The sequence below is a fragment of the Bos indicus genome, chromosome 26, assembly GCF_029378745.1.
Source record: "Bos indicus isolate NIAB-ARS_2022 breed Sahiwal x Tharparkar chromosome 26, NIAB-ARS_B.indTharparkar_mat_pri_1.0, whole genome shotgun sequence".
NCBI classification, from domain to species: domain Eukaryota; kingdom Metazoa; phylum Chordata; class Mammalia; order Artiodactyla; family Bovidae; genus Bos; species Bos indicus.
This window is the reverse complement of record NC_091785.1, coordinates 15,066,663-15,090,894: the sequence shown is the minus strand read 5'-3', so window position 1 is coordinate 15,090,894 and position 24,232 is coordinate 15,066,663. Positions and strand designations below refer to the sequence as shown.

Below are 24,232 nucleotides of genomic sequence, written 5' to 3'. Positions count from 1 at the left end.
ATAGTGGCTTCATAGGGTGGCTTTGGGAGCATTCCCGCCTCTTCAGTCTTTTGGAAGAGTTTGAAAAGGATTGGTGTAAGTTCTTCTCTGTATGTTTGCTGAAATTCCCCAAAGAAGCCATCCAGTCCTGGACTTTTGTTTGCAAAGAGTTTTTCAAATTACAGATTATATTTCACTTGTAGTGATTGGCCTGTTTCTTCTTGATTCAGTTTTTGCAGTCTGTTTCTAGAAACTTGTCCGTTTCTTCCAGGTAGTCCATTTTGTTTGTATGTAGTTGTTCATTATAGCTTATTGATTTTTCTTTATTTCTATGGTATCGGTTATTATTTCTCCTTTTTCATTTCTTATTTTATTTACTTGGGTCCTCTGTTTTCTTCTTGGTGAGCCTGCCCAGAGGTTTGTCGATATTGTTTATCCTTTGAAAAACCAGCTCTTGGTTTTCCTGATTTTTCTGCTGTTTTTTAATCTCTATTTTATTTCCTCTCTGATGTTTATTATTTCCTTCCTTCTGCTAACTTTCAGTTCAGTTCAGTCGCTCAGTCGTGTCCGACTCTTTGCCACCCCATGAATCGCAGCACGCCAGGCCTCCCTGTCCATCACCAACTCCCGGAGTTCACTCAAACTCATGTCCATCGAGTCGGTGATGCCATCCAGCCATCTTATCCTCTGTCGTCCCCTTCTCCTCCTGCCCCCAATCCCTCCCAGCATCAGAGTCTTTTCCAGTGAGTCAACTCTTGGCATGAGGTGGCCAAAGTACTGGAGTTTCAGCTTTAGCATCAGTCCTTCCAATGAACACCCAGAACTGATCTCCTTTAGAATGGACTGGTTGGATCTCCCTGCAGTCCAAGGCATTCTCAAGAGTCTTCTCCAACACCACAGTTCAAAAGCATCAATTCTTTAGCGCTCAGCTTTCTTCACAGTCCAACTCTCACATCCATACATGACCACAGGAAAAACCATAGCCTTGACTAGACGGACCTTTGTTGCCAAGTAATGTCTCTGCTTTTGAATATGCTATCTAGGTTGGTCATAACTTTCCTTCCAAAGAGTAAGCGTCTTTTAATTTCATGGCTGCAGTCACCATCTGCAGTGATTTTGGAGCCCCAAAAAATAAAGTCTGACACTGTTTCCACTGTTTCCCCATCTATTTCCCATGAAGTGATGGGACTGGATGCCATGATCTTAGTTTTCTGAATGTTGAGCTTTAAGCCAACTTTTTCACTCTCCTCTTTCACTTTCATCAAGAGGCTTTTTAGTTCCTCTTCACTTTCTGCCATAAGGGTGGTGTCATCTGCATATCTGAGGTTATTGAGATTTCTCCTGGCAATCTCGATTCCAGCTTGTGTTTCTTCCAGCCCAGCGTTTCTCATGATGTACTCTGCATAGAAGTTAAATAAGCAGGGTAACAATATACAGCCTTGACGTACTCCTTTTCCTATTTGGAACCAGTGTGTTGTTCCATGTCCAGTTCTAACTGTTGCTTCCTGACCTGCATATGGGTTTCTCAAGAGGCAGATCAGATGTTCTGGTATTCCCATCTCTTTCAGAATTTTCCGTATGACTTTAGGAAGAAAATTTTTTTTAAAAATTGACATTTTCCTTGTTTTTTTGAGGAAAGTCTGTATCACTGTGAACTTCCCTCTAAGAACTGCTTTTGTTGCATCCCATAGATTTTGTATGGTTATATCTTCATTGTTTTCAATCTCGATTTTTTTTAATTTCATTGTTGATCCATTGGTTTTTAGTAGCATGTTGTTTAGTCTCCACGTAATCATTTTTTAAAATTACACTGCAGGCGTTTTTTAATTTATTCATTTTAATCTTGATTCTGATGGGTCTTTTGTTGCTGTACATAGGCTTTCTCTAGTTGTGGTGCCCAGGCTTCTCATTTCAGTGGCTTTTCTGGTTGGACTGCATGGGTTTCTTAATTGCAGTGACCTGTCTTGTTGCACAGCAAGGGCTCTAGGGTACATGGGCTTCAGGAGTTGGGCATGAGCTCAGCAGTTGCAGCTCGTGGGCTTTGGTACACAGGCTCAGCAGTTGTGATGCACAGGCCTAAGTTGCCCTGTGGCATGTGGAATCTTCCCAGACCAGGGATCAAGCCCATGTCCCCTCTACTGGAAGGTGAATTCTTAACCTCTGGACCACCAGGGAAGTCCCTGCATGTACTCATGGCAGAACCATGCTCTTTTATGTGCACACTCCCAATTTTGGCCTGAGTCACACTCCAGGCCCTTGAGGCTGCTCCAAACAGCCACATCGAGTACAAGTGATAGAAATAAAGAAAAGAAAATGAAGTCACTCAGTCATGTCCAACTTTTTGTGATGCTATGGACTGTAGCCCTCCAGGCTTCTCCATCCATAGGATTTTCCAGGCAAGAATACTAGAGTAGGCTGCCATTTTCTTCTCCTTGGGATCTTCCTGACCCAGGGATCGAACTCAGGTCTTCTGCATTGTGGGCAGACTCTTTACCCTCTGAGCCACAAGGGAATCCCAAGTGGTAGAACTAAGACATGAACCCAAACAATTTGACTCCAAAGACTGTACTCTCTTGTATTCCAGTATTCTGTTTCATTATTGTACTGTACTTCTTTTTTTCCTATCAGTGTTATAGAACAGTATCTATTTTTTATTCATTTGCATACCTTGTGCCTGGCACCTATAACTTTAAATAGGAAGTTTAAAAGTAAAGAAGATTGTTTCTTAACAGGTTGGTAATTATTCAGATAAATTTTTAAGTACCAGGAATCCTATAAGGAAAGAAAAAACTATTGTGATGGGAATTAGGTTTACTTTTTAGATAAGTATCATATTGTCAGTTGTTGGCTCCATGTTAAGATTTAAATATGGTTTAAATAATGTTTAAGTTTACTCTAGCATACATGTATTTTTTTTTCCTCATCAGTTTGGATTTAGGTGGCGAATAGAAAAAGAAGTAATTTCAGGAAAAGGTAATTTCTTTTTCATTTCAGTTTTTAATAGGATACGGTTATTTTATAGAATCGAAGTCATTGGGTAAGATTATTCTTACTGTGATTGTCTACAAAATACAAAGTAAAAGTAGAGAAGGTGTATTAAAGATATATTGCTGACAAAGGTCAAAATATGATCCTTTAGTGGTTTTTACCTTTAGAATTTTTGCTTTTAGGATATTAAGTTGCAGATAAGTAGAAAATGTTTAAAAGTTAAAAGCTTCCTAGCAAGGAAACTGTCAATAGATGAAGACTTGAGTTTTTCCCCTAATTAATTTTTGGAGTAATGAGTTGGTATTACTGTATTCTAGTCAAATCTACATTTTGCAAGTAGAAATTAAATATTACTTTGCCCCTTACAGAATTTTTAGACAGGCTAGTTTACTTTGAGGAGTCACTGAATTTGAGTCTAAATATTTAGTCTTAGAACAAAAGACCAAGCATTTTGTAGACAATCAGTAGCATTTTCTATGCATTGTAATCTATTCATGAAATTTTTCTGAAAATGTAATATCTCTATACTGTCTCATGTTATAAAATTAAGTATTTATTGAGCATTGCATTTTAAGTGTTAATGCTTCTGAAAACTATATAGGAACAATCATTAAGAAAATATTTTAAGCTAAAGTAACTTAAAAACCTCTTAAACTGAAAATAAAGGTTTCATTTTTAAATGATACACATTTATGCCATCAGTGTGGTTTATATACATTTTCCATAAATTATAATCAGCCTGAAAGGTACTCTAGAGGAGAAGGAAAAAGAATAATTTTAAAGCTATTTTTTAAACTTTTCTTAGCATTACATTTTAGTTTGTGCTTTTACCTAATTGAAATGTCTATCACAGTTTTAAAATTTTGTAGTTTTATTGAGTGGAATTTTTAAGTGATGATAAGTAATGCTGCCTTTTAAAAAAAATTGATGGACATTCTCTAAATTCATGTAATTGAAAAAAGTTTTAATTGAGAAGGGGAAAGAAAGCCATTTGCTGTGATTCCTGAAGTTATAATCTTGTGTTTTAATGATAAACAAATTGCTCAACATGTACAGATTTAATGAACTATTCATTTGGAATGAGTAATACAATGCCAGTTTAGAAAAGTTATCAGCCTTTGGACTGATCATTTTCCAAATTCATTTTGTTAATCTCTTTTTTTATGAAAAGTTCAGATTTGTTCCTATTGGTACAATTAATTTAGATATAAGTGCTTTCTTTTCAGGTTGTACAAATAAGTTTGATCTTTCTTTTTCTGTTAAAGTCAATAGTTAATTATTGAGTAGTTTTTTTTTTCCCTCTTGGATCATCAATATTAGTCCTTTTTTACAGAGCTTTTAATATACAGTGAGTATGTAATGTTGATTTTAGTGTCACGTGATTCTAAAATTTAGAACATCGAGTTGGATTACTTATTCTATTTAATCTCAAAATGCTATAACACTTTAAAATGTGCTTTAAATGTCATTTTATGCTGGTGCTTAAAATAAATACCATATGTTAATACCTTAAAGTATCAATGTCAATAATATTGAAAAAGGTTGACCCAGGTACAGTGCATGTACTTTGGAAAATACATTTTTTCTTTTAAGGTATTAGTGAGTACACTTTTTTAGTGCTTCCGTTTTCCAAAGTGTAAGATTCCTTCACTCGGAGTCACTAAAAATCTGTTTTTAAATATAAACAGTTAACTTGAGAGTCAACTATTTATCAAGTAAGAATTCCAGAACTGATTTTTTTTTTAAAACAGTGCATTCAGCAACTTGATTTGACTTTTGAACATACCATAATTATTGTGCTCAGTTTTTTGACGTAGACTTTATAAACTAAGAATTTATGTCATGTATGTAATGTATGTTGAATAAATTTCAGAGATAATACCTGATTGTAGATAAATACTGTCACCAACCACCATAGCTAATATTCCTTCCTTTATTTACAGGCCAGTTTTGCTGTGGAAATAAATCTTGTGATAAAAAAGAAGGCTTAAAGAGTTGGGAAGTTAATTTTGGTTATACTGAGCATGGTGAAAAAAGAAATGCACTTGTTAAATTAAGTAAGTTGACTTTAGATGGGTTGTGACTGATTCCTTCAAAGTTTAGTAATTTAGATTGAAAATATATAGGCAATTTAAGATTCAATTTAAAATGCTTAAGGTATCTTGGAAACTCTCTTTTTCTCAGAGCTTGCTAAAGTTTCAAAGAACTTTTGAGCCTGAAACTTCTTTCTCAGCATTTCCATGACATTTAGATGAAATAGTGCTAATGCCAAATGTATACCAGTAATTTGTAAAGTGAAGACCTCTGTCTGTTAATTTGAGAATGTCAGTGTAGATTGAGATGCCAAGTGGGAGTCAGAGTGGTATCAGAAAAGGCACTGTAAAATCTCACATTAGTTAATAGCCATATTGTTATGGTATAGGTAATAAATCTGCTCTCTTTGTGTCAAAAAAGAAAAAAAATTTAAGAGGGCAAAGTGTTTGCGATATCTGTCTTAAAAGCTTAGGATTATAACCCAGAATATAGCATTTTCTCTTAATACGCATATTTAGAATCTGTTGCTCGTCCTTTTTTTTCCCTGAGCTAGTCTTTTGTGTGTTGGCGTCTTCTCTGCATCATGTTAACAACTTTCTCTGGTTCCTAAATAAATGTGTTATAAGAGTGTTCTGCCCCCTCCAGGTAGAGGTCAAGGATTTCCCCATATTCTAGTTCAGTTCAGTTCAGTCGCTCAGTCATGTCCGACTTTGTGACCCCATGGACTGCAACACGCCAGGCCTCCCTGTCCGTCATCAACTCCTGGAGTTTACCCAAACTCATGCCCATTGAGTCGGTGGTACCATCCAACCATCTCATCCTCTGTCATTCCCTTCTCCTGCCTTCAATCTTTCCCAGCATCAGGGTCTTTTCAAATAAGTCAGCTCTTCGCATGAGGTGGCCAAAGTGTTGGAGTTCAGCTTCAACATCAGTCCTTCCAGTGAATGTTCAAGACTGATTTCCTTTAGGATGGACTGGTTGGATCTCCTTGCAGTCCAAGGGACTCTCAAGAGTCTTCTCCAACACCACAATTCAAAAGCATCAATTCTTTGGCTCTCAGCTTTCTTTATAGTCCAACTCTCACATCCATACATGACTACTGGAAAAACCATAGCCTTGACTAGATGGACCTGTGTCTCTGCTTTTTATATATGCTGTCTAGGTTGGTCATAACTTTCCTTCCAAGGAGGAAGCATCTTTTAATTTCATATGCAACTTAGTGCACTCCAGTGAAGACTGGTTTCCGAGTTCCTCCTGTAAGTGCTTATGAGGAAGAGTCACCTAGTGTGAACTGAGATTAAAGTAAAAAAGAAACAATTTGGAACTTTTTCAAAATCTCTTTTCCATTTGAAAAACTCTTAGAGTACTTCAGAGGAGGTGACTATACCCACACTACTATTGCTGCTGCTGCTAAGTCACTTCAGTCGTGTCCAACTCGTGCGACCCCCAGAGACGGCAGCCCACCAGGCTCCCCCGTCCCTGGGATTCTCCAGGCAAGAACACTGGAGTGGGTTGCCATTTCCTTCTCCAATACTGGATGTCTTTGATTTGAGATACACATTAATGCTGCCTATGAATGAAACAGTTTGCTTTTAGAATAAATTGACAGCATAGTTTTCTAAAGCAGTGGCAGAATATTTTCAATTTCTCAAGCATTCTAATACAGTTTTTATTTTATATATATATATATGTTTATTTATTTTGGGGTGGAAGAGAATCAGATTTTTTCTTCAGATTATTTTTTTCCCCTGTTAAATGAAAGAATGTAAAGAAACATGACAGTTTATGATATTAAAAGTAAAGTAGCAGTGCAGTGATAAAAAATTTAGCTGTTCAGTGGTGTTACTTTTTTTTCCTTTTTTTTAGGATTATGCCAAGAATGTTCCTTTAAATTAAATTTTCATCACAGGTAATATGATCTTTTTAAAATGTGGTTGTTAATTTTAGTAGTCTTGGATGTCGTCATTACCTGCACTAGCTGTCTAAAGTAAACTTGAGTGGTTGATGGTTTCATTAGTGGAGCGTATGCACAATCCAGCATCGCCATATGACCACATAAACCAGGGAACTGAATGTTCATCTTGCCTAGCTCTAGCCAAGCAGTGTTAAATGTGAAGGCCTATGCAGAGTAGCAGGCAGATGCTAGAACTTTTGTTTTGAAATCAGTGTTCACATACTGAAATATTCTTAGAAACTATATTGTAAATCAGGTCTTCATAATGTGATTCCTACTTCTCATTTGAACAGAGTTTATCATTCTTACAAAGGATTATACCTCGATATTCATTTCAGTGTTTAAAGTCAGGCTCCTACTGAAGGATCTAGACTGTCTGCCATATTGAGTAGGGGAGGAGCATATGTAGACCATGGGCTTTGAAATCAGACCCCTGTATATTCCTCTCAGCTGCTCCACTCACTAGTCATATCCTTGGGAAAACTGCTTAACTTTATAAGACTCAATTTTATTATCTCTAAAAAGAGGATACTAAGCTTATTGTGGGAATTAAATGAAAATGCGTATAAAATGCTTGACACGGTGTCTGGCATATGGTAAACAGAGCCTAATGAAATCCCAGGCATTGAAGATGCTCAAGCAAAATCTGTATGACCTGGCATGATTGTGGCGGTTGGGTTTCATGTTCTGAATAATGCTTGAAAGTCTTAACATAAGATTCTGCAACTTTATAAAATGTATATATATTTATAATCAGCTGTGTTGTGAATGACCCTTATCTAGTATTTAGCTATTAAAAATAAGTAAAATTTTTTTAATTCTTAAAATTAGCAATGTTTTTCAGATTACATGATTTCTCTTCTCCATCAATGATTCTGAAAGATACCAAAGATGTTCTTTTGACCTTGAGTTTCAAACTTCATTTCAAAATTGAATTATTCGTAGACAAAAAGTTATTACTGTCTTAAACAGTATTGTAGTATTTGGTATAAGTATCTTAATTTGAAAGTTTTAATAAACAAGTTTCTTGAAAGTAATCCTCTCTGTTGTCTCTTCATCCTCTTTCCCAGTCTCAGTTTCAGCATTATCACCTTTTCCTATTTCATGTTTCTTTTCTTTGTCGTTCATTCGCTCAGTCATGTCTGATTCTTTGTGACCCCGTGGACTGCAGCACACCAGGCTTCCCTGTCATTCACCATCTCCCAGTGTTTGCTCAGACTCACATCCATTGAGTCGGTGATGCCATCCAACTGCCTTATCCTCTGCAATTAACATCAATCACTTGGCAGCTATGGTACTGACAGCCTTATAAACCTGGCCTAAAATAAGGGGTTTCCAAGGTGGTTCAGTGGTAAAGAACCCACCTGCCAGTGCAGGAGACACGGGGTTGATCCCTGGGTCTGGAAGATCCTCTGGAGAGGGAAGTGGCAACCCACTCCAGTATTCTTGCCTGGGAAATCTCATGGACCAAGGAGCCTGGCAGGCTACAGCCCATGGAGTCACAAAAGAGTGGGACACGACTTAGTGAACAACAAAAAAGGTAAAGCCATAGCAGTGAAAAGATAAGTGGTCTAAAGTAGACGTGTGAGTTAACAATAAGCCCTTCATTCTCATTCCATTATACCTCTATTTTATTCTCCTTTATTATTAAGAGAATAATTTTCTATTTACTGGTTTAGAACTGTACAGTGGCTTCTTTTGTTCTATGTGTTTTTTCAAAGTGTAGATAGATAATGAATTATGTGGAGGGAAATGAGATTTGTTTTTGTAATTTTTTAGAATGGCTAAATGATAGGGTCACAGAGTCAGACACGACTGGGTGACTGAACAACAACAAAATGATAGAATCTAAAAAGGAAATGAGTAAAACTATGATTACATTCACTAAGGTTTTATATAGAACTTAGGAAAAATAATTTTGTCTCCGAGTGCTCATTACCTTACTTTTGTCTCGGACTTTGTAATCTTATAGAAGTGGCTAAAGTAATATACTAACCTACAATATTTACAGACTCATTTAAGCATTCCTTATTATGAAAATTACATTTTAAATGAATACTTCAACTAATTTAACTTTTTTTGCCCGTTGATTTTTATTTTTTGTAAAGCTTAGTTGAAAAAGTTGTTTTTATTTTATATTGTTCAACATAAAGGAGAAAAGAAATCAAGTCAAAAAAAAGAAAAGATAAAGCCGAAAAAGATTCTGAAGAGTCAACACATAAAAAATCCAGATTATCTTCTGTAGAAGAGACCTCTAAGACAAAGGATAAAGGTAAATGGGAATTAAAATATAATATTTACTCATATTTCTGAACATAAAGGATAATCTGCCATATGTCTCAGATTAAGAATTTAATTAGTGAATGCATTTACAATTCTGTTTTATGGTATTTGAAAGGAAACTGGTTGGAGAATTTAGAGACAAATTTATAGTAACTTATAGAAGTTTCAAGAACAAGGTCAGTTTTGATTCATTTTTGCAAATGGTATAATATTGTAACAGCACTCTGATTTCTGGATTTGTTAGTTATAGACATGTTACATTAAGCAAGTTACTGAATTTCTTGAGTTTTACTTTCCCCATATACCTACATAGTGATGATGTGACTACCTGGTTTCTGTACTGCTGGTGCTTATGGTGAAGAATCAAATAAACGTGAAAGGCATTTTGAACACTGTAAATCAGTACATAATCTATAAGTCAGTATTAAATTTTAGCATTGTGATTTCTTATCATGGTCTGTTTGATTTTTCTCCCTAGCTAATGGGCTTCTTGAAATGATAGAGATTGATATGTATGTGTCCTCAGCCTAACATGGTATTGTGCACATACAGTTAGTAAGTAATTGTTAAATTCAAATCCAGGTCAACTGCTTGCTTGTTCCTCAGCAGTCCTTACTGTGCCTTAGTTTAGACAGTGGTCGTGATAATTGTACCTTAGCTCAGATAATGTATGTAAGCCGTTTGCATAGTACTTGGTCCATAGTTATTATGAAGGTTGCTGTGGGTTGTTTTTTCAGTCCGTAATAGAGTCAAATTAACTGTAACTTAGAGTGAATTGGGTTAAATTAGGTAGGTAATGGTAGATTGAATTAGATTCTAGCCAGTGTTAACATAATACTTGAACAGGAGAGGGCTCCCTTGCTCCAGCTATGAAGATCATTAGACATGTTATAATCTTATGTACATCTTTTCCTTCCAACATGTCATGATACATTCAAACATACAGTATTGCCAAGTTTTAGACTTGGTAAAATTGATAGATGATGAGAAGAAAAATACTGGTATTCTACTGTTTATTGAGAAATGGTATTGAAACAGAATGTCTTTTATGTCTATAAATCATGTTCTAAACTTCAAAATAAATTTTAATTAATAAGTGTGAAAATCTCATTTGAGATTTAAAAGTTTTTAATTTATCCTCATGTGCCAGTAAAATATTTAATGTATTCTATTTGAGGATTTTGTAACATTGACTGTTATATAATATGTTTATGTCATAATAAGACATCATGTTAGTCACTGAATATTCCAAATTAAAGAATTAATCCCTACAATGTAAAGTTTATTCAGTACCTCCAAAACAGGTAATTACGTAGCTGGATGCTCGTGATTAAGGATGAGGTTGCATCCCTCAAGTTATATATTCATGTGACCTTCTTTAAAAGATGTTTTTCCTTTAGTGTCCTGTATTTCAGTAGCTGATATGTCTGTCAACCTAAAAGCTAATACCAGAAGTCTGAAAATTATCCTTGTGTGTGTCAGTTGCTCAGTTGTGTCCAACTGTTTGTGAGCCCATGGGCTCTAGCCTGCCAGACTCCTCTTTCCATGTTTATGTAAATCCCATCAGTTTTACCCCAGTTTATATATTTCTGAAGTTTTCTCTACTCTCGTTCAAACTAACCATGTTTTCTTATCTAGGCTACTACTATATTATCCTTACTGTTTCCATCACTGTCTTGTCATCCCACTTCCCTTTCCTTAATTCATTCTCTATCTAGCAGTGATTTCCTGTTGTTCTTAAGATATAACCAACGTCTGGACAAAGCCCAAAGGGTCTAAATGATCCAGCGTACAAGGCTTGTTTCTCACTACTCTTCATGTTACTTTCACACTCCACCCACATAGCCTTTCAATTTCTAGAAAATGCCAAACTTCTATACATTTAAGGGCTGCATAGATGCTGCTTCCTCTCTCTCTAAAACCTCCAGGCCCATCCTAACTCATCCTTGAGTTCTAAGCTTAAATGTCACTTCTTCAGGGATCCTTCTCTAACCACGAATCTAAATTAGGACTCCCATTTATAATGCTGTCACAACCCTAGAACTTTTCCCTCATTACACATATGACAATTACATAAAAGCACAAGAGAACAGGAATTCTGTCTGCTGTGTTCATTGCTCTGTCCCCAGCACCCCACTAGCACATGTTAGGTATAAATAATAAAGAATAAGAAAACGAAACATTTTGAAGATTATTTCAGGGCAACTTCAGAGACAGAAAACCCAAGCAAAGTGGAATTGAGACATCTTTCTTATTTATTCTTTATTTGGAGCATCTTTGATAGAGAGTATAGGATATAGTTCTTTCTTTTTCAGCTTTGGTATAAAGCAGAAAATGACAGCATTTTATCAAACTTTAGGAGGACCATATAAACCTCTTTAATTTTTTGATATTTGTGATTGATCACCTGTAACTAGGTCTATTTGATGTGATACTTTCTTGCCAGGCCACCTTAATTTGTCCCAAACTTGAATAGTAATTAATAAATGCTTAATATCTCAGCTGCCTTTGGACTGCTAACATTCCTCGAAAGAATCTACTTTCTTGACTTTTCTTCCTGTCTTTTTGGTCTCTCCCCAGATGTTTTAGACTATAGTTTCTCCTCAGTCTTACCCTTAGGTGTTGGAATTATTCAGGGCTCTTACAGACCTTTTTTCTCTCTGTTCTCCCTGTGTGATCCCGTCAACTCCCATAACTCGGGTTACCATCATAAAGAATGTTAAATAGGTAAATGGGTAGATAATTGGATGGCTTGATAGCTGAACCAACAGATAGAGAAAATGTAAGAAAGATCAATAACTGGACTTTGAGGACCAGTCTCCTTTGGCAGGTATGAACACAAAGGGATATTTAGGTAAACTGTCTTGGCAGAAAGTTCAAGATCTTATTCCTCCACCTCCACCATGCCCCAAAGATCAGTTCCTTGAGTAGGTCTTGTCTGATTCCTTTCACTCTACTTTTCCAGGCAAGGCTAGTTCCCTGTTAGCACATACTGATAGCACCCTGCATTCTCCTTTAGAAATACATACCACTCTTGGAATAATTTATTTTCTGTTAAGGAAAGGATTATGTGACTTATTTAATTCTTTATCCCCAGTTCCTAAGCACAGTGCTTGAGTGAGTCAGTGAAGTCAGCCAATTTCTGTGTTGCAGGGAACATCAGAAATCAACCCTGGAAATCATGATTGAAAAGATATTCTATGGTTTTGCCTTTCAAAATATGGTCCTCTGCATTGTCATCATTTGGGAGCTTGTTAGAAATGCATAACCTCAGCCCTTGCAGATCTCCTGAATTACAGTTGACTTCAAGTTTCCAGGATGACTCATATGCACAATAAAGTCTGAGATGCTCTGCTCTTTATCATGTACTTGTTCTGCTTTAGCTTCAACACCTCCAGGGAAAAAGAACCCATTATCCAAAATATTCCTGTACATTTCAGATAGTTGTAATTGTTAGCAGGTTTTCTTAACATTTAGTCCAAACCTACAACTTCTTCTAGTTCCAACTGTGTGCTTTTTTTAAGATAATAGACACTTATGTTCTATAAGCAAGTATCATGTTCCTTACATGACAGAGAAAATGACAGAGAAGAGGATGTTTCTTTTGCTACAGGAAGGCTAACCATGTTTTTATTTGTTTTCTGATGACTGGGAAATAAGTGGGAGTAAAGACACAATAACATAAAGCACTTGAGGCAGTCCAGGCCTTGACTTTCTTTGGAATCTTTATCCTGTGTCTCTCACACCCTCTTGTCTGGCCTTAAGGGATCATTCGTGTGACAACTTAGACTAATTATGAGATCTACCCAGAGAGGTGGGCTTCCCTGAAAGCTCAGTTGATAAAGAATCCACTTGCAATACAGGAGACCCCAGTTCAATTCCTCGGTCAGGAAGATCTGCTGGAGAAGGGATAGGCTACCCACTCCAGTATTCTTGGGCTTCCCTTGTGGCTCAGCTGATAAATAATCCACCCTCAATGCAGGAGACCTGGGTTCGATCCCTGGGATGGGAAGATCCCCTGGAGAAGGGAAAGACTACCCCCTCCAATATTCTGGCCTGTAGAATTCCATGGACTGTATAGGCCATGGGATTGCAAAGAATCAAACACAACTGAACAGCTTTGACTTTCATCCAGAGAGGTTGGAGGAATTGTTACTCTCCATCTGTTATGTTCTTTTTTGACTTAGCAGCCTTCAGAAATATTTCCCCTGAGGTCTTCCAGCAGGACACTGTATATATAATGATATATTTTTTTTAAATTAATACATTTTCAGTACTTTTCTGTTTCTCTCACTGGTAACCATTGTGGAACTCAAATGTTGTTTTATGACATAGTTTTTTGTGTGATTTTCAATTACTGTGAATTCTTACCTGCATATGATCTTCAAAAAAGTATTAAGAAAAACTCTTTATTTGTAAACTGCTCTTGGATGTTGAAAATCTGTAGATGAAATATTGGTTATATTGTAGGTAATCTATGAGCTTGCCCCCCCAGCAATATGAGACATTTTTTATAGGTGTTTATTATTTTTTTAAGTTTTATGCTAGGTATTCCAGCCTGTACAAGAGCTTAAAATACCCCTGCCTAAAAGGACCTAGGAGAAGGCGATGGCACCCCACTCCAGTACTGTTGCCCAGAAAATCCCATGGATGGAGGAGCCTCGTAGGCTGCAGTCCATGGGGTCACTAAGAGTCAGACACGACTGAGCGACTTCACTTTCACTTTCCACTTTCATGCATTAGAGAAGGAAATGGCAACCCACTCCAGTGTTCTTGCCTGGAGAATCCCATGGACGGAGAAGCCTGGTAGGCTGCAGTCCATGGGGTCGCACAGAGTCGGACACGACTGAAGCGACGCAGCAGCAAAAAAGGACCTAACATTTTAATTAGGGAGATAAGTCAAAGGAACAGGGAAGATTAAAAGACAGTGAAGTGCTTTCCTGCACGACTATAAAGTAAGGTTTACTAGACTATAAAGTTGACTAGAAAGTACACGACTACTCGGAAGAATTCTGGTTATAGCTATGGCTGTTACACCACTGCAAAGTGATTCTTGACCAAACAGTGCTGGTTTTTTTGTTTTAATCACATTCATTTTTTGTTTTTCCCAGCGCATTCATCCTCAGTGAAATCAGAAAATTCTGTCAACAGTAAGTATCAAGTTTTTATTTAATAAAAATATATAGATTCAAGTTATTTGCAATTTGTGTTTCCCACAAACTGTGACTTTTCCTGTAATTTTTTTTTCTACTATGTGAGAAAAGTCATAGGAAAAAAACCAAAAGTGTATTTCTTCCCCAAATTAAATCATTTAAAAGTTTCTGATTTCAAGTATAGAAGAGCACAATTTTTTTTTCAGTAAGTAGAGTGGATACACATTTTGATTTCACATTATTGAGTGTGAAGGAAGAGAACCAAAGGGATACGATTGGGACAGAAAAAGAATTTGGGGAGATGGATTCACATTTAAGAAATGTTGCTTATATTGCACAAGAATGAGTGATCTGTCATTTGGTGATTTTGATTAATCAAATTAAATATCTCTGTTTTATGCATAGAAAGCAGAGTGTTAGCAACTGGTTGTTACTGGTCAATTTTTTAAATAAATCCTACAGTTTTCACCAGATTGGATTTCATTGAATATTTACTACAAATCTTATTATTGTTTTTTTCCCTGCAGCATTCCAAAAAGTATTCACAGTGGTTTACAATAAAATAAGATTTTTTTTAAAGGTGAAGTCAAAATAATGGAAAAATAAGGTAGCATAGGAAAGTAAAGCTAGAGGTAAATTTAATACAGAGAAATGTTTACCAAAAAGTCTTGCATAATTGCAAAGGTAGATCACAAATTTGTCACTGTTCTTCCTAAGAACCAAACCAAAGAAGGGATAGTAGAATGATTAATTGTACCCATACAATATTAAAGAGAACTCACAGGGCGTTCAGCTTTTTCCAGGCAGTTTTGAGAGCAGAATCTCCTGTGGGTTCATAAAAGGGGGCATCCATTTGTATATAACAAACAATAATCTTGCATCTCAACAGTAATACAATCTCGAATTTTTCTTTAAGACCTTACAGTAAATAGGCTTAGGGTCTAAAAGTAAAATGTACTTCAATAGAATATCTAATTTATTTGATAGTGTCTCGACGTATAGAGACGGGGGAGCCTGGTGGGCTGCCATCTACGGGGTCACACAGAGTAACTTAGCAGCAGCAGCAGATGTATAGAAATTCTCGGCTTGTAAAGTTTTAAACTTAAATTTTTTTTCCTGATTTTCAAGGAATACGTCTATGTGGCAAACTCAGGAAGTAACTACTGTAAATCCCACCTTTCAAATTAAGTATTAGCATTTTAGTATATAATTCTTAAGAGGAATTTTTAAGTGTTCAGTAATCAGAAATTGTTTTAAAATAAAATTTTTAAGATATTCATTGTTTAAAAGTTTACTGAAGAGGGAGATATCAGTGGAGGCATTGCTCTAGTTTAGGAATATAACATATTCTTTATAAATTATTTTACTCACACCATTTTGTTTTCAACATTTTTGAAGTGTCATAAAGCAATGATACTTCCTTTCTTCTCATGTCAATCCTAATCTATCCGCAGCTGCTTCTTCAAAATTAGGTTAAGTTTCCTGACAGTGTATAGAACATAGCCAGGCATGTTAAGCTATCTGAGGATGGGGTAGTAAGTATATATATTTTTAGAAAGCATAACAAGTTAAAATGGGAAAATTTATAGTTTTTGACTATTTCCAACTATACATTGCAGTTAGAGGTGTGAAGTCCAATTTAATGTAGAAAAAAAGATTGTCCTTTTCCAATTCCAGTTTTTCATTAAAGTAATCTTTGGGGGAAGGGTCTTTACTTGCCATTTATATTCATTCTTTCATTTTGTCTTCATTCCTTCTCCCTCCCACTGTCCTCCCCCTACCTCCCCCAGCTCTCTGAATCCTCCCTCGTTTCCCAGAGAGAGCCTTAAGTCTGTCAACTCTCCTCAGCTAGGTCAGACTTCTAGTGGTAGGGAGGGGAGAATACTGTAGTCAGTCTGAACAACACCTGCCTTATCTTGGTTCTTGAAGTAGTACCATTTCAAGTAGGAGACAGGTACCTTGTTAGGGTTTGTCACACCCAGATATCTTCTCAGGTCATCAGTGACCTGTCTTAGGCTGTCTCGGCAATTTTAGAACTCAGATTTTGCTGTTTCTATATTTCATTTCCATTTGGGTGATATTCAGTTACCCTTTACCCCCACGTAACATATTGATTGTTAAAACCAAGTCTAAAAAGAAAAGCCTAGTTTCTATGGGGAAAAAGAATTTTAACTTGCTTTTGTTAATTGTCTTAATCGCAAGTGGTTTAGTTGTGTACCAATTTAATTTTAGTAATGGACACATAATATCCCATTTTGTAGATAAAAGCAAGACCCAGAGAATTTACTTAAATTGCCTAAAGTCAGATAGCTGGTTAATGGCAGAGCTATGATTAAACAAAGGTTTATAAGAGTGTATGTCCTTTTACCTATATCATCAGTAACTTTCATCAATGAAGTATGCCCACTCTTTATACCCCAGTTTTGACACGTATATTATACAAATTCACATCAAATGATTTGATATGTGTCTCAGTTCTATCTGTAAAATGGGTGTAAAGAGGTTTGATGTCACTGGATTATTATCAGAGTCAAGTTAAATAATAGACATGTAAAGCATGTTCTATTATAAAGTAAGTCCTTGATAACTTGTAGCTATTATTGTTATATCAGATAAAAAAAAAAATACTGGACATTAGATTTTGTGTTTGTTTTCTGCAGTAGGTCAGATCAAAAGTCTGTGAAAAGTCTGACCTGTCCGTTGTTTTCATAGTTAGAGACTTGCCACTTCTTCAGTAAGCTGAGTTATTTAGGTATATAATATCCAGAAAAACCAAGATGTTAGACCTGCTTTTATTATTCAGAGCATGTAGGGAAAATTATATGCAGTTTGCATTACATTCTAAAAGGAACATTGAAAACTTAAAGCAGGTCAAGAATAGAACAACCAGCATTGCCAGAACTTGAGATGTTTTCATAGGAAGAAGGCTGAAGGAGCCTTAGATGTTTAGCTTAGAACAAAGTGAAGAGGAAGGGGTAAGGAGGTAGACATAGAAACTGTAGATATTTGCAGGACTGCTACTATGTAGGAGACTTATTTTTGGTGGCTGCTTGGCAGAACTAGAGTCTGTGGATAAAAATAGCCCATGGACAGATTTTTGCCTTAATTTAAGGCAAAACTTGTCAATTAGAACTATCTGAAGAATGGAATGGAGGAATGGGCTGCTTCAGGAAGCAGTGAGGTGTTTAAGTGTAGATTAAACAGCCACTTGTTACTGGAGTTATTACACTAAGATGTTCATTCATTGGTTAAGAGGTGGACCTCCAAGCTCCCCTTCCAACACAGAATCAGTGACTTAAATTGTGATCGCCACTTGCCAATAATTACTGCGGAGATTTGATGCTGACGCAAATGCAAGCATCTATTTTATGTTGCCCAGTCTTCTAATTGTTATTTCCTTGTCAACACCATTCCCACCTCTGGCAGGTTGTAGCAGTTATCAAAGAAGTGATTTGTAGTTTCTGTCACCCTCAGGGAACTAGGTATTTTAGATTCGTGTGTGTATATGTGTGTGTACATGCACATGTGCTCAATCCTGTCCAACTCTTTGCAACCCCATGGGCTGTAGCCCTCAAGGTTCCTCTGTCCATGGAATTGTCCAGGCAGAAACACTGGAGTGGGTTGCCATTTCCTACTCCAGGGTATCTTCCTGACCCAGGGATCAAACCCGAGTCTCTTGCTTCTCCTGCATTGGCAGGCAGTTTCTTCACCATTAGCACCACCTGGGCAGCCCTCATAGGGCTAAAAGGGACCTTCAGTCTTGTAGAATTTGATTCTATAAGGATATTTGGTCACTTTTCAGCATGTCCTCTATCAAAGAGAGTTATTTTATAATGTTATTCTAAACCAATTGTATTTTTTTAGTAAAACTGGATTGTCTGATAGCAGAAAGCTGGTGTAGGAAAGCTTGAATATGATAAGTACTCTTGAGCGGGAACAAGAGAACAGCTGGTGGTAAGGCCTTTTGAAATTAGCTGTCCACTTTCAAAAGCCTGGTAGGTTTGTTCTCTGACATCATTAACAGGATAACACCATGATGATAACTTTATTAGGCCTAATTAGTTTTTCTGTGCTTTTGTTAGCTCAGTTTCAGTTCACTCGCTCAGTCGTGTCCAACTATCCCGTGAACCGCAGCAAGCCAGGCCTCACCATCCATCACCAACTCCTGGAGTCCACCCAAACCCATGTCCATTGAGTCAGTGATGCCATCCAACCATCTCATCCTCTTGTCATCCCCTTCTCCTCCTGCCCTCAATCTTTCCTAGCATGAGGGTCTTTTCAAATGAGTCAGCTCTTCACATCAGGTGGCCAAAGTATTGGAGTTTCAGCTTCAGCATCAGGCCTTCCATTGAACACCCAGGACTGATCTCCTTTAGGATGGACTGGTTGTATCTCCTTGCAGTCCAAGAGTCTTCTCCAATACCACAGTTCAAAAGCATCAATTCTTTGGCGCTCAGCTTTCTTTATAGTCCAACTCTCACATCCATACATGACCACTAGAAAAACCATAGCCTTGACTAGAGAGACCTTTGTTGGCAAAGTAATGTCTCTGCTTTTTAATATGCTGTCTAGGCTGGTCATAACTTTCCTTCCAAGGAGTAAGTGTCTTTTATTTTCATGGCTGCAATCACCATCTGCAGTGATTTTAGAGCCCAGAAAAATAAAGTTAGTCATTGTTTCCATTGTTTCCCCATCTATTTGCCATGAAGTGATGGGACCAGATGCCATGATCTTAGTTTTCTGAATGTTGAGCTTTAAGCCCACTTTTTCACTGTCCTCTTTCACTTTCATCAAGAGGCTCTTTAGTTCTTCTTCACTTTTTGCCATAAGAGTGGTGTCACCTGCATATCTGAGGTTATTGATATTTCTCCCAGCAATCTTGATTCCAGCTTGTGCTTCTTCCAGCCCAGCGTTTCTCATGATGTACTCTGCATAGAAGTTAAATAACCAGGGTGACAGTATACAGACGTACTCCTTTTCCTATTTGGAACCAGTCTGTTGTTCCATGTCCAGTTCTAACTGTTGCTTCCTGACCTGCATACAGGTTTCTCAAGAGGCAGGTCAGGTGGTCTGGTATTCCCATCTCTTTCAGAATTTTCCACAGTTTCTTGTGATCCACACAGTCAAAGGCTTTGGCATAGTCAGTAAAGCAGAAATAGATGTTTTTCTGGAATGCTCTTGCTTTTTCCATGATCCAGCGAATGTTGGCAATTTGATCTCTGGTTCCTCTGCCTTTTCTAAAACCAGCTTGAACATCTGAAAGTTCACGGTTCATGTATTGCTGAAGCCTGGCTTGGAGAATTTTGAACATTACTTTACTAGCGTGTGAGATGAGTGCAGTTGTGCGATAGTTTGAGCATTCTTTGGCATTGCCTTTCTTTGGGATTGGAATGAAAACTGACCTTTTCCAGTCCTGTGGCCACTGCTGAGTTTTCCAAATTTGCTGGCATATTGAGTGCAGCACTTTCACAGCATCATCTTTCAGGATTTGAAATAGCTCAACTGGAATTCCATCACCTCCACTAGCTTTGTTCATAGTGATGCTTTCTAAGGCCCACTTGACTTCACATTCCAGGATGTCTGGCTCTAGGTCAGTGATCACACCATCGTGATTATCTGGGTTGTGAAGGTCTTTTTTGTTAGTTCAGTTAGTGAATTTTCATAAAAATAAAGAGCAGGAGACTTTTGTCTTTTTTGAATATTGTTTTGGGACATTGGCAGTTCCAGTGCTGGCTGTCATTGAGTTGGTGGTGCTAGTGTTAAAGAACCTGTCTATTAATGCAGGAGACATACGAATCGATAATATCTGATTACTAGATTGCACTGCTGCTAAGTCGCTTCAGTTGTGTCCGACTCTGTGCGACCCCATAAACGGCAGCCCACCAGGCTCCCCCGTCCCTGGGATTCTCCAGGCAAGAATACTGGAGTGGGTTGCCATTTCCTTCTCCAATGCATGAAAGTGAAAAGTGAAAGTGAAGTTGCTCAGTCATGTCCGACTCTAGCGACCCCATGGACTGCAGCCCACCAGGCTCCTCCATCCATGGGATTTTCCAGGCAAGAGTACTGGAGTAGGGTGCCATTGCCTTCTCCGATTGCACTAGTGGTAAAGAATCCTCCTGCCAGTGCAGGAGAAGCAAGAGACTAGGGTTCAGTCCCTGGGTTGGGGAGATCCCCTGGAGTAGGAAATGACAAAGCTTACTCCCAAAGCTTTGTAATTTTATCATCTTTGTGTGTAGATCATTAGAAGTACAACCCCTCCCCCTACCTTTTTTTTTTTTCTGTTTTTGTTAGAATTTATGCTAGAATCAGTTAGGACCAAAGTTCGGATACACATGTTGATTCAAGGATCAAAGTCCAACAGATAAAAGGCTAGAATCGCCATGGCAAATCAATGCTGCTTTATTTTTGTGTTGAGTTTAACTAAGGGACGTTCTATATCAACAAGACAAATTGGTGTCAGTTCTTTTCCAGACTAATGGTCATTATTGGAGAGGAATTATTTACTAGCATAATTATTTTGTGGCATATAACTTTATTGTCTTATGATGTGTGTTGCAGTATTTGATAATTTTTAGTTGATTAATATAGGGTGATTCATTCGAAACATCTGTTTTGTTGTATTTTTTTTTTCATATGCATAATTTATTATTGAAATGACCAGATAGGTGTTGTTATATTACAATAAGTTGTAATTACTATATAATAATATATTCAATGTCAACATAATTTTTAACCTAAAAGTTCTTTTTTTTTTTTTTTTTAATTTTATTTTTAAACTTTACATAATTGTATTAGTTTTGCCAAATATCAAAATGAATCCACCACAGGTATACATGTGTTCCCCATCCTGAACCCTCCTCCCTCCTCCCTCCCCATACCCTCCCTCTGGGTCATCCCATGCACTAGCCCCAAGCATCCAGTATTATGCATCGAACCTGGACTGGCAACTCGTTTCTTACATGATATTTTACATGTTTCAATGCCATTTTCCCAAATCTTCCCACCCTCTCCCTCTCCCACCGAGTCCATAAAATTGTTCTATACATCAGTGTCTCTTTTGCTGTCTCATACACCGGGTTCTTGTTACCATCTTTCTAAATTCCATATATATGCATTAGTATACTGTATTGGTGTTTTTCCTTCTGGCTTACTTCACTCTGTATAATAGGCTCCAGTTTCATCCACCTCATTAGAACTGATTCAAATGTATTCTTTTTAATGGCTGAGTAATACTCCATTGTGTATATGTACCATAGCTTTCTTATCCATTCATCTGCTGATGGACATCTAGGTTGCTTCCATGTCCTGGCTATTATAAACAGTGCTGCGATGAACATTGGGGTACACGTGTCTCTTTCCCTTCTGGTTTCCTCAGTGTGTATGCCCAGCAGTGGGATTGCTGGATCCTAAGGCAGTTCTATTTCCAGTTTTTTAAGGAATCTCCACACTGTTCTCCATAGTGGCTGTACTAGTTTGCATTCCCACCAACAGTGTAAGAGGGTTCCCTTTTCTCCACACCCTCTCCAGCATTTATTATTTGTAGACTTTTGGATCGCAGCCATTCTGACTGGTGTGAAATGGTACCTCATAGTGGTTTTGATTTGCATTTCTCTGATAATGAGTGATGTTGAACCTACCTGACTTCAGGCTTTACTACAAAGCCACAGTTATCAAGACAGTATGGTACTGGCACAAAGACAGAAATATAGATCAATGGAACAAAATAGAAAGCCCAGAGATAAATCCACGCACGTATGGACACCTTATCTTTGACAAAGGAGGCAAGAATATACAATGGATTAAAGACAATCTCTTTAACAAGTGGTGCTGGGAAATCTGGTCAACCACTTGTAAAAGAATGAAACTAGAACACTTTCTAACACCATACACAAAAATAAACTCAAAATGGATTAGAGATCTAAATGTAAGACCAGAAACTATAAAACTCCCAGAGGAGAACATAGGCAAAACACTCTCCGACATACATCACAGCAGGATCCTCTATGACCCACCTCCCAGAATATTGGAAATAAAAGCAAAAATTAACAAGTGGGACCTAATTAACCTTAAAAGCTTCTGCACATCAAAGGAAACTATTAGCAAGGTGAAAAGACAGCCTTCAGAATGGGAGAAAATAATAGCAAATGAAGCAACTGACAAACAACTAATCTCAAAAATATACAAGCAACTCCTATAGCTCAACTCCAGAAAAATAAATGACCCAATCAAAAAATGGGCCAAAGAACTAAATAGACATTTCTGCAAAGAAGACATACAGATGGCTAACAAACACATGAAAAGATGTTTTGTTGTATTTAAAAAATACAAGTATCTTTATTGTTTTTACTGGTCTTTAAAGGTAATACATGATTATTGTTTAAAATAATAATAAAAAAATTTGGAAGTGCCTCTTGAGAAACCTATATGAAGGTCAGGAAGCAACAGTTAGAACTGGACATGGAACAACAGACTGGTTCGAAATAGGAAAAGGAGTACGTCAAGGCTGTATATTGTCACCCTGCTTATTTAACTTCTATGCAGAGTACATCATGAGAAACGCTGGACTGGAGGAAACACAAGCTGGAATCAAGATTGCAGGGAGAAATATTAATAACCTCAGATATGCAGATGACACCACCCTTATGGCAGAAAGTGAAGAGTAACTAAAGAGCCTCTTGATGAAAGAGGACAGTGAAAAAGTTGGCTTAAAGCTCAACATTCAGAAAATGAAGATCATGGCATCTGGTCCCATCACTTCATGGCAAATAGATGGGGAAACAGTGGAAACAATGACTAACTTTATTTTTCTGGGCTCTAAAATCACTGCAGATGGTGATTGCAGCCATGAAATTAAAAGATGCTTACTCCTTGGAAGGGAAGTTATGACCAACCTAGATAGTATATTGAAAAGCAGAGACATTACTTTGCCAACAAAGGTCTCTCTAGTCAAGGCTATGGTTTTTCCAGTGGTCATGTATGGATGTGAGAGTTGGACTGTGAAGAAAGCTAAGCACCAAAGAATGGATGCTTTTGAACTGTGGTGTTGGAGAAGACTCTTGAGAGTCCCTTGGACTGCAAGGAGATCCAACCAGTCCATCCTGAAGGAGATCAGTCCTGGGTGTTCATTGGAAGGATGCTGAAGCTGAAACTCCAAAACTTTGGCCACCTCATGTGAAGAGTTGATTCATTGGAAAAGACCCTGATGCTGGGAGGGATTGGGGGCAGGAGGAGAAGGGGATGACAGAGGATGAGATGGCTGAATGACATCACTGACTCAGTGGACATGAGTTTGAGTAAACTCTGGGAGTTGGTAATGGACAGGGAGGCCTGGTGTGCTGTGATTCATGGGGTGGCAAAGAGTCGGACATGACTGAGCGACTGAACTGAACTGAGAGAATAAAAATATCCCAGGCCTACATGTAATATAATGACTGTTAAGTTTGGTTATTCACAAACTTATCATTTATATATATATAATATATATATGTATGTAGATATAATGTTTTAATACATATTGTATAATACTATGCATGCTTTCTGTAACTTTTACAAATTTTGATATAGCATACATAGTGTTCTATCGCAGATATGCTAATGGTTTTGTTTTTTTTTAAGGGCTTTTTTTTTTTTTTAAACAGCCATATAGTATTTATTTAACCAAATCCATAATCCCTAATTGGTGGGGATTTAAGTTGTTTTCTTTTGTTGTTGCTGTTATACAATGAACATCTTCATATATGTATATATTTGAGGAGCTTGTTTATTCTAATAAATTTCTTAAGGCATCATTGCCAGTCAAGGGTCTAAAGTGATCTTTATTTCCAGATTTTCCTCAAGGAAA

At 37.3% G+C, this 24,232-nt stretch overlaps 1 protein-coding gene across 5 annotated transcripts in view; it reads left to right on the top strand.

The window, feature by feature from the left end:
- Positions 1–24,232, top strand: part of LOC109553109 (protein FRA10AC1) — a 76,552-nt gene that overhangs the window by 49,343 nt on the left and 2,977 nt on the right. For 4 of the 5 annotated variants that reach the window (XM_070780498.1, XM_019953039.2, XM_070780497.1 and 1 more), the window contains 5 exons: positions 2,907–2,952; positions 4,911–5,024; positions 6,868–6,910; positions 9,109–9,227; positions 14,350–14,388. In XM_070780498.1, coding sequence (XP_070636599.1) covers positions 2,907–2,952; positions 4,911–5,024; positions 6,868–6,910; positions 9,109–9,227; positions 14,350–14,388 — 361 coding nt within the window. The remainder of the gene's footprint in view (positions 1–2,906; positions 2,953–4,910; positions 5,025–6,867; positions 6,911–9,108; positions 9,228–14,349; positions 14,389–24,232) is intronic. The other variant, XM_070780499.1, reaches the window with a different exon arrangement.